The 19,197-nt window shown below is 39.7% G+C and overlaps 2 protein-coding genes across 2 annotated transcripts in view; both read left to right on the top strand.

The window, feature by feature from the left end:
* LOC102436640 (CASP-like protein 4U1) overlaps window positions 1-1,942 on the top strand; it is a 20,613-nt gene extending 18,671 nt beyond the window's left edge. Inside the window, exons 2-3 of the mRNA XM_014454452.2 lie at window positions 10-435; window positions 1,448-1,942. Of these exons, the coding sequence (XP_014309938.2) occupies window positions 10-435; window positions 1,448-1,554 (533 nt within the window). The 3' untranslated portion in view covers window positions 1,555-1,942. The remainder of the gene's footprint in view (window positions 1-9; window positions 436-1,447) is intronic.
* Window positions 1,943-2,015: 73 nt separating this feature from the next.
* Window positions 2,016-13,651, top strand: DSEL (dermatan sulfate epimerase-like). The gene has a single exon (XM_023752664.1). It carries the CDS (start codon window positions 2,354-2,356, stop codon window positions 5,990-5,992), a length of 3,639 nt encoding a protein of 1,212 aa, XP_023608432.1. The 5' UTR covers window positions 2,016-2,353; the 3' UTR covers window positions 5,993-13,651.
* Window positions 13,652-19,197: the final 5,546 nt, after the last annotated feature.

Below are 19,197 nucleotides of genomic sequence, written 5' to 3'. Positions count from 1 at the left end.
CCCGGCCAGGCCCCGCCCCTGTCTGCCCGCCCGCCCCGGCCGCGGAGCTGTCTCTCGCTCCCGGGCCGCGCGCCCGAGCTGGCAAGAAGGAGCGGCGGCAGCGGCGGCGGCTTCGGGCATCGCGGCTTGGGGACGCCGGCGCTCCGCTGGACACGGCGTCCCCGAGAGCGCCCTCCGCGCGGACCTGCCTCCCGCGGTCCCGGGCGGCCCGGGAACGTCCCGGCGTTCCCCGAGGGCAAGCGTGTCCGCGCGGGGCGGGGGACCAGCGCGGGGCTGCAGCCTGTTGGAGCTCGGGGAGCGCGGGGTCCGGGGCTCCGGGGACCCTGCGCGGAGCCGCACGGCCAGGCCTCCTGCGCACCGCAGTTCTCTCCAACTCCCAGCCTCCGCCGCTTCGGGGCCCAGCGCCGCCGGAGGACCCTGTCCGGATCTGCGAAGGTAAGTGGACTTGACCATTCAGGGGTCTTCTGTCCCCAAACCACCGGCAGAGTTCGGGGAGCGGGAAGCGCAGGATGGGGGCGGCACGTTCGTAGGAAGCGTATTTAAAAAATGCAACAGGCGGGGCCGAGCAGGAAAACTCCTCGGGTTAACGTTTCCCACGGAGAGGAGACTTGTCCAGGACTGAAACTTGGGTAGGTTCTTCCCATCCGAAGACTCGCAGGGACTCCTTAAGTCTGGGTCTGAGCTCCCTCTGCTGGTTCCTTATGAGGATGGAAAACGAGGCTACAGGTGAGAGGTGGGAGCGGAACTGCCCTTCTTTGCTCCCACACATTGTCATGATTTCTCCTTTGAGGGAAGTGACTGGTCCCTGACAGGGACACCTTCTGATCCCATGAAAGCTAAACCCTCAGACGGAATCTAAAAAGGTCCTTGCAACTTTTGCTTTTCATCGCTGTTTTTTGTGCCTGAAACAACAAGAATCATAGCAGGACTCACTGGGTAAACTGCATTCGAATAAAAACATTGTATTTATTTTACATTTTAAGTTAAATCTATTGGGGTGACATTGCTTAATAAAACTATATAGGTTTCAAGTGCACAATTCTATGATACATCATTTATATATTGGCTGTGTGCCCACCACCCAAAGTCAAATCTCCTTCCCTTAGTCACCATACACTAGAACCCCTCTACCCCTCATTACCCCTCACCCCCTTAAAACATTTTAAATGGCTAAAGTCAGCCACAGTTAAAATAAATACCGTCGGCCAAAGTTATATCTTGTAGCTGCTTGTCATCTGCCACTGTTCTTTGTTATCCTAATGCGTGCATTTAAAAGTATAATAGTAATAAAAAAGAATCAATTGAATTAACTTAGATTGTATTTAATAACAGATTTATTGTGATTCCGAAATTTCTGTCCAGTACACGAATTGAGATATCAGTTTATATCCACTCCCAGCATACCTGTAGCCTCAGAGAATTTCTTTGTGTTTTTTTTTCCTTCCAGAAAGGAATGTCATGAAAAAGGAGCAGAAAAGAGCCGTCATTGTTGGTGAAAGGGGAGTTTTCTTTCCCCGCTGGTGGTTACTTCATGACTGGAAGGGATGTACCTAGGTGGCTGAAGAGATTAGATTTTTCTAGCTGCACAGATGAAGCTGATAAAAGAAGACATGAAAATGCTTCCTCTGGGTCATAATAGGCTGATAAGTAAGAAGGCCTGAAAAAGACAGATTTGAAATGAGGGCAGGAATTTTGAGATTTTTAAAACCAGGTAGGACTTTGGAAGCTTATTGAGGATGTTTTTCACCCAAAAACGGAGAAGAAAAAATTCTCAAAGCCAGAAGTGTAAAAAGTTGAGAAGAAAAACAACCGAGTCCACCCCAAGGATTTCAGACTTCGTCACTTTCTTTGGGTAGACACACACACAAGGGCATCACTCACGTTTGGTGATTTTATTCCCGGCGATGGTTTCCTATGCTAGGAATGACTTCATTTGGAGTTTGGAGTGATTTTTTCTCCTTTTTCTTTTTCTTTTTCTTTTTAAACAATGTGTGTTTTGACACTTCATGTTAAATTTATGCAAAGGAAGTAAATCCTAAAGTCATAGTATGTTTGAGTCTGTATATCACTGTTTGCTCTGTGATATGGAAAAACTAGAGGATTTAACATTCCTTGAAGTTTTATTGGAAGCAAAACTGTGTTAGAGACGCAGATATACAGTGTAAGTTTTTTCTTTTTGGCAATCGTATTTGCTTTGAAGGAGCCAACTATCAGCTGGATTTCACAGCATAAGCGATTTATAGTCTTTGTTTTATCAAGGCCTTAAATGGGTGTTTTATACTGAGCAGATGGGAACCACATTGAGCACTCTGTTTGACATGATCGCCTAAGGAAAGGAACTCCCTGATGGATCATGGCGTTAATGTTTACAGGACATTTCTTATTTTTAGCATTAGTGATGTTTGCTTTCTCAACTTTTGAGGAATCTGTAAGCAATTACTCTGACTGGGCAGTTTTTGCAGATGATATAGATCAGTTTAAGACACAGAAAGTGCAAGATTTCAGATCCAACCAAAAGCTGAAAAAAAGCATGCTTCATCCAAGTTTATATTTCGATGCGGGAGAAATCCAAGCAATGAGACAAAAGTCTCGCACAAGCCATTTGCATCTTTTCAGAGCTATCAGAAGTGCAGTGACAGTCATGCTGTCCAACCCAACATACTACCTACCTCCACCCAAGCATGCTGATTTTGCTGCCAAGTGGAATGAAATTTATGGTAACAATCTGCCTCCTTTAGCACTGTACTGTTTGCTATGCCCAGAAGACAAGGTTGCCTTTGAATTTGTCTTGGAATATATGGACAGGATGGTTGGCTACAAAGACTGGCTAGTTGAGAATGCACCAGGGGATGAGGTCCCAGTTGGCCATTCCTTAACAGGCTTTGCCACTGCCTTTGACTTTTTATATAACTTACTAGATGATCACCGAAGACAAAAATACCTGGAGAAAATATGGGTGATTACCGAGGAAATGTATGAATATTCCAAGGTCCGCTCATGGGGCAAACAACTTCTTCATAACCACCAAGCTACTAACATGATAGCACTGCTCACCGGGGCCTTGGTGACCGGGGTAGAAAGAGAATCCAAAGTAAATTTATGGAAACAAGTTGTAGTAGATGTGATGGAAAAGACCATGTTTCTGTTGAATCATATTGTCGATGGTTCTTTGGACGAAGGTGTGGCGTATGGGAGCTACACAGCTAAATCAGTCACACAGTACGTTTTTCTGGCCCAGCGCCATTTTAACATCAACAACTTGGATAATAACTGGTTAAAAATGCACTTTTGGTTCTATTACGCCACCCTTTTACCGGGCTTCCAAAGAACTGTGGGTATAGCAGATTCCAATTATAATTGGTTTTATGGTCCAGAGAGCCAGCTGGTTTTCTTGGATAAGTTCATCTTAAAGAATGGAGCTGGAAATTGGTTAGCTCAGCAAATTAGAAGGCACCGACCTAAAGATGGACCAATGGTCCCCTCCACTGCCCAGAGGTGGAGTACTCTTCACACTGAATACATCTGGTATGACCCCCAGCTCACCCCACAGCCTCCTGCTGAATATGGTACTGCAAAAATGCACACATTCCCTAACTGGGGTGTTGTTACTTATGGGGCTGGGTTGCCAAATACCCAGACCAATACCTTTGTGTCTTTTAAATCTGGGAAACTAGGCGGTCGAGCTGTGTATGACATAGTTCACTTTCAGCCATACTCCTGGATTGATGGGTGGAGAAGCTTTAACCCAGGACATGAGCATCCAGATCAGAACTCATTTACTTTTGCTCCCAATGGGCAAGTATTTGTTTCCGAAGCTCTCTATGGACCCAAGTTGAGCCACCTTAACAACGTATTGGTGTTTGCGCCATCACCCACGAGCCAGTGTAATAAGCCCTGGGAAGGTCAACTGGGAGAATGTGCACAGTGGCTCAAGTGGACCAGTGAGGAGGTTGGTGACGCAGCAGGGGAAATCATTACTGCCTCTCAACATGGGGAAATGATATTTGTGAGTGGGGAGGCAGTGTCTGCTTACTCTTCAGCAATGAAGCTGAAAAGCGTGTATCGCGCTTTGCTTCTCCTAAATTCTCAAACTTTGCTGGTTGTCGATCACATTGAGAAGCAAGATGATTCCCCAATAAAATCTGTCAGTGCCTTCTTTCATAACCTGGATATTGATTTTAAGTACATCCCATATAGGTTTATGAACAAGTATAATGGCGCCATGATGGACGTGTGGGATGCACACTACAAAATGTTTTGGTTTGATCACCATGGCAGTAGCCCCGTTGCTAGTATACAGGAAGCAGAGCAAGCTGCTGAATTTAAGAAACGGTGGACCCAGTTTGTTAATGTTACGTTTCAGATGGAATCCACAATCACAAGAATTGCATATGTCTTTCATGGGCCATATGTCAATGTTTCCAGCTGCAGATTTACTGATAATTCCAACTCTGGACTTCAGATTTCTCTCAACGTCAACAATACTGAACATGTTGTCTCCATTGTAACTGACTACTACAACCTGAACGCAAGATTCAATTACCTGGGATTTGGTGGCTTTGCCAATGTGGCCGATCAGGGCCAAATCACCCGATTTGGTTTGGGCTCTCAAGCAATAGTAAGGCCCATAAGACAGGATAAAGTTATTTTCCCCTTTGGATTTAAATTTAATATAGCAATTGGGTTGATTTTGTGCATTAGCTTGTTGATTTTAACTTTTCAGTGGCGGTTTTACCTTTCTTTTAGAAAGCTAATGCGATGGATCCTAATACTTGTTGTTGTCTTGTGGTTTATCGAGCTCCTGGACGTGTGGAGCACTTGCACTCAGCCCATCTGTGCGAAATGGGCAGGGACGGAGATGGAGGCCAGCACGAAGCCTGTGTCTTCCCAAGGGCACCACGTTGATCGTCCCGATGTTGTCATTACCTCACTTCCTGGTTCAGGAGCTGAAATTCTCAAACAACTATTTTTCAACAGTAGTGATTTTCTCTACATCAGGGTTCCCACAGCCTACATTGATATCCCTGAGACGGAATTTGAAATTGACTCCTTTGTAGACGCCTGCGAATGGAAGGCATCAGATATCCACAGTGTGCATTTCCGTCTACTCCGAGGCTGGCTGCAGTCTTTAGTCCAAGATACAAAACTGCATTTGCAAAACATCCATCTGCATGAATCCAGCAGGGGTAAACTGGCCCAATATTTTATAGTGAATAAGGACAAGAAAAGAAAATCGAAGAGGAGAGAGTCTTTGTCCGAACAAAGAAGTAGAATGAAAGGCGCCTTTGATAGAGATGCTGAATACATTAGGGCTTTGAGGAGACACCTGGTTTACTTCCCAAGCGCACGGCCTGTGCTCAGTCTAAGCAGTGGGAGCTGGACCCTAAAGCTTCATTTTTTTCAGGAAGTTTTGGGATCTTCGCTGAGGGCATTGTATGTAGTAAGGGACCCTCGGGCGTGGATTTATTCAATGCTGTACAGCAGCAAACCAAGTCTTTACTCTCTGAAGAATATACCAGAGCGCTTAGCTAAACTGTTTAAAGTAGAGGGAGGTAAAGGCAGATGTAGCTTAAATTCGGGCTATGCTCTGGAGTATGAATCATTAAGGAAAGAATTAGCAAAACCCAAGTCCAACGCAGTCTCCCTGTTGTCTCATTTGTGGTTGGCACACACAGCAGCAGCCCTGAGAATAAACGCAGATTTGCTACCTACCAGCTACCAGCTGATCAAGTTTGAAGATATTGTGCATTTCCCCCAGAAAACCACTGAAAGGATTTTTGCCTTCCTTGGCATCCCTTTGTCTCCTGCTAGTTTAAACCAAATATTGTTTGCCACTTCCACGAACCTTTTCAATCTTCCCTATGAAGGGGAAATATCACCAAGTAATACTAATGTTTGGAAACAAAACTTGCCTAGAGATAAAATTAAGCAGATTGAAAACATCTGCTGGACACTGATGGACCGTCTAGGATACCCAAAGTTTATGGACTGAGTGCTGCAGGTCAGCAGAAATTTGCACTAATACTTTCCAACCCAATTGTGGACATGAATTAGAAGAGTTTGTTTATTCTTGTACTGTGTGTGTGTGTGTGTGTGTGTGTGTGTGTGTGAGAGAGAGAGAGAGAGAGAGAGAGAGAGAAAAGAGAAGAGAATGTGTGTGTTCAGTTAATTACTTGCACAGAGAGATTGTTTTAAAAATAGACACCATATTTGGCAGAGCACAATTTAATTTTTATGTCACTACTTTCTTGCCTTGGTTTCTGAATTGTTTTCTGCTAAAGTGCTTCCACTACAGAGGTGCAGATGAAGTTCTATTGTGGTCAGGAAATACAGGAAGATTTTTAAAGTTTTTGTCTTAACTCTCTTCATCTACAACTGTGCTAATGTGTCCCGGAACCTCAAAGACTGCTCAAGGCCTTCGGTGGCTGTTTTACCCAAGCATCTCTTGCTTTTAAGATGGACTACAGAGGTTCCTTAGCTTTTTATAAAAGGTCTTCTAACATGTTTATCCTGCACTAGAAAATAAATCCTTTACTGTGTATAATGTTTAGTGATATCACTGGGGAAATGGTGGAAACTTCTGTCTGAACTATAGGGTTCCTTCTATAAAATACAGATGGACATACAGAAGGAATATAGTTTTTTGCAGGTCAGAAACAGAGCTAAACAGCCTCCTTAACGTTTTCTCCTTTGAAGTAATGGAATCAGTCTTTGCATAATCTGGGTGCCAAGGGCTGGTGGAGTATTTTGGACCTGCTTGCCTGTGTAAAACTCCTTTCTTTGTATTGCCTCCTTGAAGCCACAGCTGCTAGCATCACACCACTCCCATCCTGTCCCTTTTGTCACTGTCATACAGAATCAGTCGCAGTTACTGATGGCTAAACTCCCTGTATTTTCCAGGATTTCCCCCCCGATGATTAATTTTGCATTAAAGCCTAACACAGACTTAGAATGAAACTTCTTTTTGTGGAATTATCACCGTATGACTCAAAGGAAGCTGAGCCACCACGGGCTGCGTGTTTTTTTTTTTAGACTAGAAGCAGAGTTGGAAAACTGCCTGACTTGTCTCGCATCCTTTGAATGAGTTTACAGACTGCCAGTGTGGGCAAATGGGAGATGATGTCAGAGGCATCTGTTTCCTTTACCATCTGCATCTTATTAGAAATGTCGTCGTCATCGAATGCGGTTCATTCTCTTTTGGTAGACGCTGAAATCCAAATGCTGTGCCAGTAGAAGCCAGTGGAGTAATTACAATGTACTGGATGAAAACTATTAGGCAGTGTGGAGACTTGATGAAATCTCTGTACAGATTGCAGTCTTCTTCCTGATGTTGCAAACTGTCGTTTCCCCCAAGCTCTCTAACACTTGGGCGTCTGTTATTCTGACCTAGATAAAAGTGGTTCTTTCTCAGTACTTTGTTATTGTGACAAAATGTGCCTGCAGAGTGATAAAGCTGTGGATATGTTCCATTCCAGCTAAACCTCACTTGGCTGTCATTTCCCCCCATATAGTGTGAATGAATGCAGGCCACTCCTACTCTGCTTATATACTCGATTTTCTTCCCGGAGCTCCCATGACTTTTTCTCTACAATGTCAAAATGAATGAAAGTCATATTAACATAGGTTGAGAGGGCAGCTAAAGACCTGAATCTACACTGTTATTGCCAAGGAAGACAATAACCTTCCTGTTTGAGGGTTATCAACAAGCATGTAAAATTGCTACACAGATGTTAACAATATTTTCATAATTGGTCAGAGTCTCAGTGTTTGCTTTCAATTCCCAGGATGTGGGATCTCAAATGAGATCCAATAAAAAGGCTTTGGGTTGGCAGTAATATCAGGTCTGATCAAGGTAAGAATTAGACTTGTGTAGGTAACAAATAAGAAAATGGAAGCTATACCACTGTCTTTCTTTTAAAATTTTATAGAAATGTGCCCATGGGCAGAAGAGAGCCAGGTTCATTCAGTACGTGGAGGAAAGAAGGGGAAAATGAAAAAGAGTAGTTCTGTGAATGAGTAAGGGAACATGTTATTGATAGCTAATGAAAGTGACATGGTTAATAAAATGAGCTTCACAGTGTATCCTAACTTGCACCTCCTCCTCCCCCAGCAATGTCAAGGTGAATTTTCCTGTCCCTGTACTCACCCCCTCCTGCCCCAAGGGAAAGTTTGCTGAAAGAGAAGACCTATTTGCAGATGCTCCTGTGAGGAATATTCTATGTGGAGAGGCACTGAACATACATGCATATGTTCATGCTTGGGGACCCCTGCCTTGTCATCTCAATACCTAAGGTGACTGACTCTCCCCAAACACCCAGGTCCTACACTCTTAGGATGTTACCTAGGAAAAAATTTGACCAGATTCTACACTTACTCTTATCATCTTAAAAATAAAGCAGCAATAATCACTATTGTGACGCTTCCAAAAGAAACAAAATGTCCTCTGTAAATTCGATCCCTTCATTAACTTCCCCAAACTTCAGCCCAGTTGCGATAAAAGCCTTTATTAAAATAAGAGCATTTAAGTCTTGAAACTTTGAAAGAATGTGTTTTGCTGGCACAAGTAACATAAGTAAATATAGTGATAATAATCTGTTTTTCCAAAGTGGAATAATGTTAATTACTCATTTTGGATGGAATGTGCTCTACCCAGAGTTGAATTTACTGTAATAAAAATTCCAGGAAGGATAGGAAATGGGAGAATCTGTTCAGGAGAAAAAAAAGATAAATCTATGAATGCAGTTTAATTTATATAAACCTGGAGAGGCACAAGTTTTAAGCAGATGACACAAGGATGCATACATATTAGGCCTAGACCCCATATATTGGACATTTGATTGACATTTTTAGACAGGAAGAAGTAGTAAATGCCTGGCAAGAATGGGATGGTTATGTCAAACTCCCAGGCATGGAGGAGGACTGGCCACATCACCCGCAGTGAATATATTCAAGAACTACTCCACACACGCAAGTATGTTTTGTTTCTTCTGTGGACATGCTACCCTCTTTTGGCCACTTGTAATTTATGTCATTTATCAGTAGAGTTTGCGGTGCATTATCATAGATCCCAGACAGTCCTGATATATAAAGAATATCACATTCAATTTTCTATGAGTAAATATTAACAATGATTTAAAAATATTGCTATGTTTGATCATAAACTAGTTCATTGGAACTACATGTATAACAAGACTCCTCTCTTACTAAATAAAAAGCTAAAAGCAAGTTGGCCATGGTTGGGATAATTTGTAATAGCCCTCTTCTTTAGGTCTTGGTTAACTGTTAGGATTCTGTATGGAGCTGAGAAGGCAGACAATGGGAAATGCAGTTGAATATTGACATATAGTCCTACACTTTCAGCCACTAAACTTGCACCGTTCAGTAGCCTTGCCTCTACTCTTCTAATTTAATTCCAAGTTCTGTCTCTGACTTGCACAGTCTTCTGCATACATCTTCCCAACTTACTAAATGGCAAGAACATCCCTATACTATGTATTTGTGCTCTCCATCTGTCCCTCCTGCCACTGGTAAGATCTTCCAGTATGATCTCTCTAAAAAGAGGTTCTTGCAGGTTGCTTGAGACATTCTAAGTTAGTGATGCATGAGGTTGGCACAGGGAAGACTTTTTTTTTTAAAGGGATGTAGCATCTATCATGAATTAATCTCAATATGTGCTACAAATTGAACCATAAGTTTTCATGTATCTCATTACAATCCTCACAAGAACTCTCTATGGTATTTATTTACAGATAAATGTGAAATCCATATTATCTCTATGGGGAATATGCTTTGTGAAATAATGTTGAGTGAATTTACAATTAATTCATTGTTTACCATACTTTTTTGGCTATGTCCAGGTATTGATTAGCATGAGGGAAGAACACAAAAATTGGTTGACTATGACCCTACTCTGTAGGGACTTGGCAATCTCTAGAGACTTCAGAATTTATCAAGGAGAAGAGAGGCAGGCAGGTAGAGATGACCACTGGATGAAAGGCATCAGAAAGTCTTATCTGTCCTGTAGTTGACACGGTTTATTTGTTCCTGAAACTGCGGTTAGGAGGGAAGAGTAGTTTAAAGAGGGAGTTTTTGGTAAATTTGGATAGAGATCACCACCTATTCTTATTTAGGTTTTGACTCTATAGTTGTCATGGCACCTGCCATTGATTTCCAAAGAGACATGCAAATAGAACAGAAGCACTGACGCTTGCCCTCTTCCTATTGCCTCTCACTCAACTTCCCCAGCACATTTACTACAAAGAAATCCGGTCCGTCACTGAATACCAATGTCCCGAAGAGCACATGGTCTGCGGAGTTCATGCTGGTTATTGCTGGTAATGGCAGGAAGAATAACTCAATGTATTTCATCTTATTCACTTTAATGCCATACATACCAAAGGATTATCTCAAAAATTAATCTATATACAATAATGCTTTCCTGTTAATTCACATGTCATTCACACATATAATTTGGGTTGGACTAAAAGTACCTTATCCTCTGCTTGGTGCTTTGTACGTTTGGATGCTTTCTGTCTTCCATGGCTGTAGGTGAGGACCCAGGAGCAAATCCCAGAGCCTCCAGCCAGAAACTCAGCCTCCCAATGAAAAGTACACCTCTGCATTGGGACCAAGCGCCACAGACCTGTGAGAGTGCGGCTCATACTCTTGATGGACAGGGATTCCTTTGCTATGGTTGGGGTTTTTTTGGATATTGCTGTCCACACCCTGCTATGGTTCACTGTATGTGAATTAGAAAACACTATTGTGTTGATCCTGGAGTATGCCAGCTCTGCTGCACCTGTGTATCAAACCGTAGGAATTATGGATATGCAAAATAGGTTCCTCTGTGATATTGATCAGTTTCTGTGGTCAGAGGTGGGACTTAGCATCAGAATTCATATACTCACACATTCTATAATCTGGTGCCAGACATCAAAGATCTGAAAGATATTAAAATGAACACAAGTATACATGTCATCTACTCTGAGAAATGCACAATTAATTCTGACTTTCCATGATCACATTCTCCTGTTTCCACCAACTACCCTAGAGGTGAATGTTTATCCTGCATTTTCTGTTTACCATTCCCTGTATTTTCTTTATAGCTCCACCACACACATCTCTTCTTATCAACATATTGTAGATTTTTTCATGTTTTGCAACTTTTTGTAAACAGTAACATATTGCATATATTACTGTGCAACTTGCTTTGCTTTGCCCAAAATTTTGTCTAATGCATCTTGATTTTGTAGGTGACCACTTATTTTCAACATGGTAGTGTTCCATTATATGTATATGCCACTTTCTGAATATTCCATACTTTATCTTTCTTTTATCCTGTTGGTGGATTTGGAGAATATTTTTGCAAATTCCAACATTGTATAAAAAATTCTCAAGTATGTTCTATATATAAGAATGCTGTGTTTTGTTTGTACCCAGAACCTTCCCACCCACTCCCACCCCAGCCTCCTCCCTAGTATATGTATCCAGGGCTGAAAGCTCACCCTTGGCTATTCTGGACAATGCCAAGGTATTATTTCTCAGATTGTCTGTACCAATTGACACTCCAGCCATCATAGGAAAGTTTCTGTTGTTCCCAATGTTCTCTTGTACTTGACAGTTTCAGAGTTTTTAATACTTTCCTGTCTGGGTATCACATTTTTGTTTTCATTTGCACTTTCTGACTATTAATGACATATAGCCTATATGCACCTGAGCATGAGCACATGCACATGTATAGTCGTCCTTATTGTTTTCCATCTGTAGTTTGTAAAATGAAGTCCATGTTCGTGTCTTTTATCCATTTTTCGAGTTCGTTTTTTCTTATTAATTCATTGAAGTTTGTCATATATTAATAATAGAATTTTTGTTATATGTGCTATGAATAACTTCTTTGCTTCTATTTTCATGATCTTTGTACTATGATTTGTGTAATCTATTTTGCTACACAGGTGTCTTTGATTTGAATGTAAGCAAATATGTCAGTGTTTTCTTTTATTATTTATAGTTTTTTGTCTTATTAAAGAATCTTTTCCAGAGTCTTGGCACTAAAAATACCCTCCTCTATTTTCCTCTAAACCTTTTAATACTTTTATTGGATGTCTATTGCTGTAGAACAAAATTACCACAAACTTAATGGCTTAGAACAACACACTGATTATGTCAGAGTGTTGGCTGGCACTGGGATCTCATCTGACACTCACCTGGAGAAGCATCTGCTTCCCAGCTCCGTGGTTATTGGCAAGATCCAGTTCCTTGTGGGTTCTTGGACTAAAAGCCTTAGTTCTTTTCTAGCTTTTGGCTGAAGACCACCCTTAGTCATGACCACATGGGCTTCTTCGTATGACAGTTTACTTCATGAAAGCCAGGATGGAGCGAATCAGTAGAGAAACTACTAACAATGTAGCTCAATTGGAAGTGACACCCAATCAGCGTTGGTTAGTAACAAGTCACAGGTCCTCACACCCAAGGGATTACATAAGATCACGAATACCAGGTGTAACAATGGGGGTCATTTTAGAGCTTATCTGCCATAGATTTTTGTCTTTTAATATTTCAGGATTTAATCTGCTTTATGTTAATTATTGTGTTGATTAGAATTTTTTTTTCCTTATGAATAAACCTGTTATCCTAGACTGAAAAGATTGAAACCCCTTTCTTTCCCACTACCTTTCGATGCTATCACTACAACATACCAGGTTGTCTATTTTGTATGAGTCTATTTCTCAGCTCTCTACTTTATTCCACTAGCAAATTTAATAAAGCCACTGACAATACCACACTGTCTTAATTACTATAGTCATTTTGTTAGCCTTGAAATCTGGCAAGGCAAGTCTTTTTATTTTCTTTTTCCTCATTTTGTCTTAGATTTTCTTAAGCCTTTATTCTTCCATGTGCATTTTAGACTTAGTTTGCACAGTTTCTCAAAGCTTACAAACAAGGTACATGTTCATTGTAAATGCATTAAATCAACTTTGAGAGAATTGACCTCTTTACATTAATTAATCTCTGTTCACGAGCATGGTATGTCTCTCCTATATGATACTTATTAATCTTTTGATAGATGTCTCTGAGCACTTTATATTGTTATTACAGTAGATGACATTTGTTAATTATATGTTCAATTATATATAGAAAAAGAATTGATTTTTGTGTATTTGTATTATATCAGGGACCTTATTAATTCTTCTTACTAATTTAATAATTGACTTGTAAATTCTTTTGAAATAAATGGTTTTGCAATTGTAATTTATGAGAATTATGGTATTTCCTTCCTCTTACTCGTAACTTTTTAATGTTCTTACTGCATTTGTTAGGACCTCCTGTAAAATACTGAAAGGATTTGGTGATAGTGAGTGTTCTTGTACTGTTCCTATGTGAATGCAGTGCTTCCAGATATCACCACTGAGCAATGGATGCGGTGTGTATTTCATAGACTCACCTTATCTGGATGTGGTACTCCTTTCTAGTCCTGCTTTGGTAAATGACTTCTTATCATCAATGTATAATAGGATTTATTCAGTGCTTCTGATGCATTTATTGTGATAGTTGTATGTTTATTTGCCTATATCTGTTAGTGTGAAAATATCTGTATTATATGAAAAATATATTTTATTTTGAGATTAAATCAAACTTGGTTGGCTATGATAAATCAGCCTGAGAGTGATTCATTATATTTGTGTATGTAGCTGGATTGAGTTTGTTAATAATCAATTGAAGCTGTTTACATCAACCTTTGTAATTTTCTCATATGTACTGATCTAATTTTGAAGTCAACATTTCTGTCACATAAAATAAGTTGAAGATGTTCTATTTTTCTATTCTGTAGATGTGTTTGTGTAAGATTGGAGTGATCTAATACTAGAATGTTTGTTACAACTCATTTTTAAACCAGCTGACTGTTGTGTTTTCTGTGTGAGCATTTTGACTATGCGTACAATTTGATGGTGATAGGCTTTTTTATTTAGCTCGCCTATTTAATTTGAAGCCTATTTTTGGCAAGTTATGTTTTTAAAGAATTTGTTCTTTTTAAATTTTCCACATTTATTGACCTAAATTTTCTCAAAAGGCATTCTGCTGCCCCTCTTATTTCCCATCTTCCCACCCGCTGGTTCATCGCTGCTTTGTTCAGCTGTGTCCATATGGGTGTGAAAGAAATGGGAAGCTGGATTGACCAGATGGTTGTTGTTTGATTGTTTGATTGTGAGATGACAGAAGAAAAGAGTGTGAGGAGAGTTGTTTGCAGGTACTCAGTACAGAGAGAAAAGAGGCTCATGAGAAACCCAGGAGACACTGTTGTAAAGGATTTAGATTCTAGTGGCACCAAAGACTGTTGGAGTGGACATCCTCCCTGGCAAGAATATGGGAAGGAAGCAATGCTCAAAGAATATGACCCATGGATTTGAGATCATTGAGGCATTGAAATTATTGCTAATAAATCTAGGGCAGCAACTCTAAAATTCTTTTGGGAACACTTTGTACTCTTAAAAATTATTGAGTGCTCACAAACCTTTTTGCTTTATATGCATGAAGCCAATATTTAATATATTCTACCTCAGAACTGAGGGTTTTTAAATATTCATTTATAGGTTTATTTTTAAAATGACACCAATAAAGCCATGATAGCATGATATGCCATAGCATTATTATCTGTTAAAAATGACTGTATTTTTCAAAAGCAAAACAGTTGTGAAAGAGTGTCACCATTTTACATTTTTACAAATGATCTTAAATGTTTGGCTGTTAGACTACACCTGGACTTTCATATCTGCTTCTGGATCACATAAGGTGCTTAGCTTCTGGAAAATCTGAGAATTGGGGGGTGGCGGGGGGGGAGAGTTAAAATAACATTTTTTTGCAATACTATGAAAATAGTTTCATACACCCTGTGAAAGTGTCTCAGCCCCCCCCTGCCCCCCACATGAATGGAGCATAGATTGAGGGTCACTGGCTAGCACCTGATACAGGAAGTGAGTCAATAAAGACATCTGGTTATTGGAAGGATCACCCATGTGTGATGTGATCAAAAGATATATCTAGTATAATCGTGAGGTTAAAAGAGCATTGAAAATAATTATTTAAACTATATATTAATTCTGGAATTGTTGCAAGCAAACTGGGACATTGGATGGATATTGAGATTACAAATGATAATGGCAGAAGTGGAGAAAAACAGTGAACCAGGAGATGAAACCCTTAAGAATAAGTGAAGTGGAGAAGGACTACACACAGGTGGATGATGAAGGAATGGCATAGTCTAGTGGCCAGTGTCAGTGCTGGTTACTTTTTGTGAGTGGGAATGACAATTATCTAGAAACTGAAAAAGAAGCCAAAGGACACCTACTCCACCTTGAAAACCAATTCAAAGTACAAATGCTATTAATTTCCTTTTATTTTATACCTTAAACTCCAAATTATTTCTCCCTAAAATCTGTCCTACCTCTACTAATAAACTGGGGGGACAAAGAAATCCAGGAAAGAAAATAAGAAGTCTAAAATTCCCTGGGGCTAAATCAAAAGCTTTTAGGACAACTTCCAAACATAATCTGATGTGGCCAAAATGTGCTTCTCACTGGTATAAAGTGTCACTATAGATGACTAGTCCTGCCCAACTCAACAAATGACACTTGTCTACAGGGGCTAGAATCCCATGCTTATACTATTTCTGTGCAGGTCACATTGGTGACCCATACACAAAGAGCCAGTTCATTTTAGGCCATCCTTTTTCCCCCCCTTAATTTTATTCTCAAAAGCACAACCTACTAGACCATTGTTATTATGTCTAGAAAAGTGATCTATATTAGGTACATATTAAGCACAAACCACCCATCCCCACCCCCTGAAAAACCTATTAGTTACTTCTGCTGAACCTGAATTAGCAGCCTGAAACTCCCTCTCAAGGCAATTTTATTTCAGGTATTTTCTCATCCTTTTTTAAAAAGATATATTTTTATTGATTTCCTAGAAGAAGGGAAGGGAAGGGAAAGGGAGATAGAAACATCAATGATGAGAGAGAATCATTGAGAGGCTGCCTCCTGCAGGCCCCCCACTGGGGATCATGCCCTGACCAGGAATCAAACCTGGGACCCTTCAGTCCGCAGGCCTACACTCTATCCACTGAGCCAAACCGGCCAGGGCCTCATCCTTTTTGCACACATATTGCTTGCAGGGTCATGCTGAACCAACTTTCAAGGCCTCTCTACTTTCAAATGTTGAAGAAGAGGGAGGGGCTATGCGTCACTTAACTTTCACAAATGTCCTGGGCTCACTGTGTCCAGCATACTAGTATATCTTAAGCCAATAGGCACCCACTTATGTTAACCTTAGGTTATGTTAACATTGTTTCTTTTTTTTGTTTGTCTACACATTAGGGAGTAGAAAGTAGCTTCTGTATAAAGAACAATTCAAAAGTCAAAAAATACAATGATCAAAAAATATAAACACTATCAATCTCATTATTAATCATATAAATTCAAACAAACAGAAAATCAGTATTGTATCTTAGTTTACAAACCAACAAAAAAGAAAACATATTGGTAAATATAGCAAAAAGTAAATAAATGACTATAGCTTTGGTAATATAAGTGTACTCTATAAAAGCAATTTGGATATTTACGAGATATTTTTAAAATCCTGTTTTTCACCACCAAAGATTTCCTTTGGCCCAGAATTTCTATTTCAAACATCTTGCCCACTAGGAAAAAAAAAAAGAAAAATGTAGGAAGATGTACATGTAAGTATGTTCATTATGGCATGAATTATAATATCAAGACAAAAAACTTCTAGCCCAGCTGGCATGGCTCAGTGGTTGAGTGTTGACCTATGAACCAGGAGGTCATGGTTCGATTCCCTATTCCCGGTCAGGGCACATGCCTAGGTTACAGGATTTATCTATTCAATTAATCTAAAACATAAATTTTAGAGGAAATTATTTAGAGGTTTGATAATTAGACTTATTTTGAGGGTTTTCTTTTTATAAATTATAGAGGTAGGAACACATTTAATTTCTTTCTCCCTTCTTTCAATGACCACTTATGAAATGACAATTATGGCTAAAGTGAACAAGTAATAAGGAAAGTGATCCAGATTATTCCAGGAAACATCTAGAAAATTAAAATGGCCAGAAAACAACCCAATCTAATCCTCTTAGCCCATCCAATGGTCAAAAGTAAGCAAAGTAAGCACCAGCACCAAATAGACAATGAGCTGGGTTGTGGTTATTGTCTAAGACATATGTGCTGTAAAGAAAAGAGGACGTAGTATATCAGAATTACAGTTTTCAACCACTGTCGCTCTGGACGTACTATTCCACATTCTGTTCTTAGGATAGGATTCTCCTACTGTCCTCACTTCCCATATAGAATGGATGGCAATGACAATGAATGATGGCAGTGAATTCTCCTCAGGGGTAGCTTGTTTACTTCTGAGTGCACTATGTGAGCTGCTTTTAAGAGGGGTCCATTACAACAGACCCATACATGGCTAGGCCAAAGGGCTTTTAGGCTCTTAGATATTTTTTATCCTTTTCTTATTAGTCACTATTTGACCATAGGATGTTTAGAAGTGTGTGTTAAGTTTTCAAATATTTAGAATTTTCCTCTCTAGCCTCTTATTGAATTTATTATTTAATTTCATTGTGGTTGGAGAGGATTCACTAGGGACTCGTTTATGCCTAAAATATGATCTATCTTGATAAATGTACTCTGTGAATTTGGAAAGACCTAATATGTTAATACTGTTAGGTGAAATTGTCAATTAGGTAAAGTTAGCTCATAATATGTATATTATTACTAATTTCTCTTCAGTCTAGAGGACTTGCTTAAAATTTCTTGTAGTACAGATGTACTGACAAAGCATTCTCTCTCTCTCTCACTCTGTCATTGGATAATATTTTTATTTTGCTTTAATTTTACTGGATATAAAAATCTAGATTGAAAATATTCTTGGCTTTTGAAATGTTATTATAATATCTTCTGGATTCTATTGTTTTTTATGAAAGGTCATCAGGTATTCATATCATTGCTGACATTTACTTTTAAAGTGTTGGTGTTTTGTTTTGTTTTTAAATCTCTACTTTGGAGATGTTCTCTTTAAGCTTAATTGTCAACAGTTTGGTTGTGATGTGTCTACGGGTTGTTTTCTTTGTATTTTTTCTGCTTAAGATTGATGAAGTTCTTAAGTCTGTAAATGTATGCTTTTTACCAAATTAAGGAAAATTCTGTCCATTAATTCTTCAAATGTAAGTTTCCTCCTATTCTCCCAGAATTAAGTTTACAGGGATGTTTTTTACCCTTGTGTTTTAGAAGGTTGACTTGATGTAACCCAAACTTCAAACTCTGCTTTCCTGTTGTCATCAGCAGATGAAATGTGTCTTTCCTTCTTTTTGGTGCCTGGAGTCTGCTGCACGCTATCCTACTTCCTGGAGCTGCCAGAAATTTGACCAGACTTTATCTGCAGAATTCCATCCTGCTTTTCTATGGTTTCCTTTTCTGTGGTTTTCCCTGCTCTGATTTTCTAACATTAGTGTGGCCATGATGGTGTTCTTGTTCTTCAAGTGTGTGTGTTTATAGCTAAGTTTTAGACACTAAGACCAATTTGCTTAGAGGCACATCAGAAATTCCAAGATAAAATAATATTTACCTTCTTAATCTGGGTGATGAAAACATGTACGTTCACTTATTCATTTGTATTTTTTAGTGAAGTATGTTCTTTTCAGTTAGTATACCTTAAGGTGGCTTTATCTGGTTAGGAGTTTTCAATTTAGACAATAGTAAACAATGAGCAGTATTTAAGGAGAAAGAAACAATTTCAGAGTTGGAATGAATCTTTATGATCACCTAGTACGGCTCTGCAGAAAATAATACCTCGGTAATGTTCAAAACAAGACAACAGGCCCAAAATAGTCACTTGTGCTAAACCCCATATTACCAAACTGAATCTTAATTACGGTTTCTGCTCGCCCAGAAACGGAATTAGAAACAGTCAATCAGGAATCAGCTGATCAGCAATAGGTCGTCTGCCTTATAGACCCCTGCCATCCCTCAAGGAAAGTGACCTCGCAATAACCAACCTACTTTTTACTTTTGCTGAGTATAACTTCCTTGTCCTGTTCTCTTCTGCTATAAAAGCCCTTTATTTTGTACAGCATCCCAGAGCTTCCTTCTATCTGCTAGATTGAATGCTGCCCGATTCATATCG

The sequence above is a fragment of the Myotis lucifugus genome, unplaced genomic scaffold (genome assembly GCF_000147115.1).
Source record: "Myotis lucifugus unplaced genomic scaffold, Myoluc2.0 scaffold_36, whole genome shotgun sequence".
Taxonomy (NCBI): domain Eukaryota; kingdom Metazoa; phylum Chordata; class Mammalia; order Chiroptera; family Vespertilionidae; genus Myotis; species Myotis lucifugus.
Note: the sequence above shows the minus strand (reverse complement) of the source record. Positions and strands in the feature narration are given on the sequence as shown.

Coding starts and splice junctions, on each gene's coding strand:
- DSEL (XM_023752664.1), top strand. CDS start 2,354: ATGGCGTTAATGTTTACAGGACATTTCTTATTTTTAGCATTAGTGATG.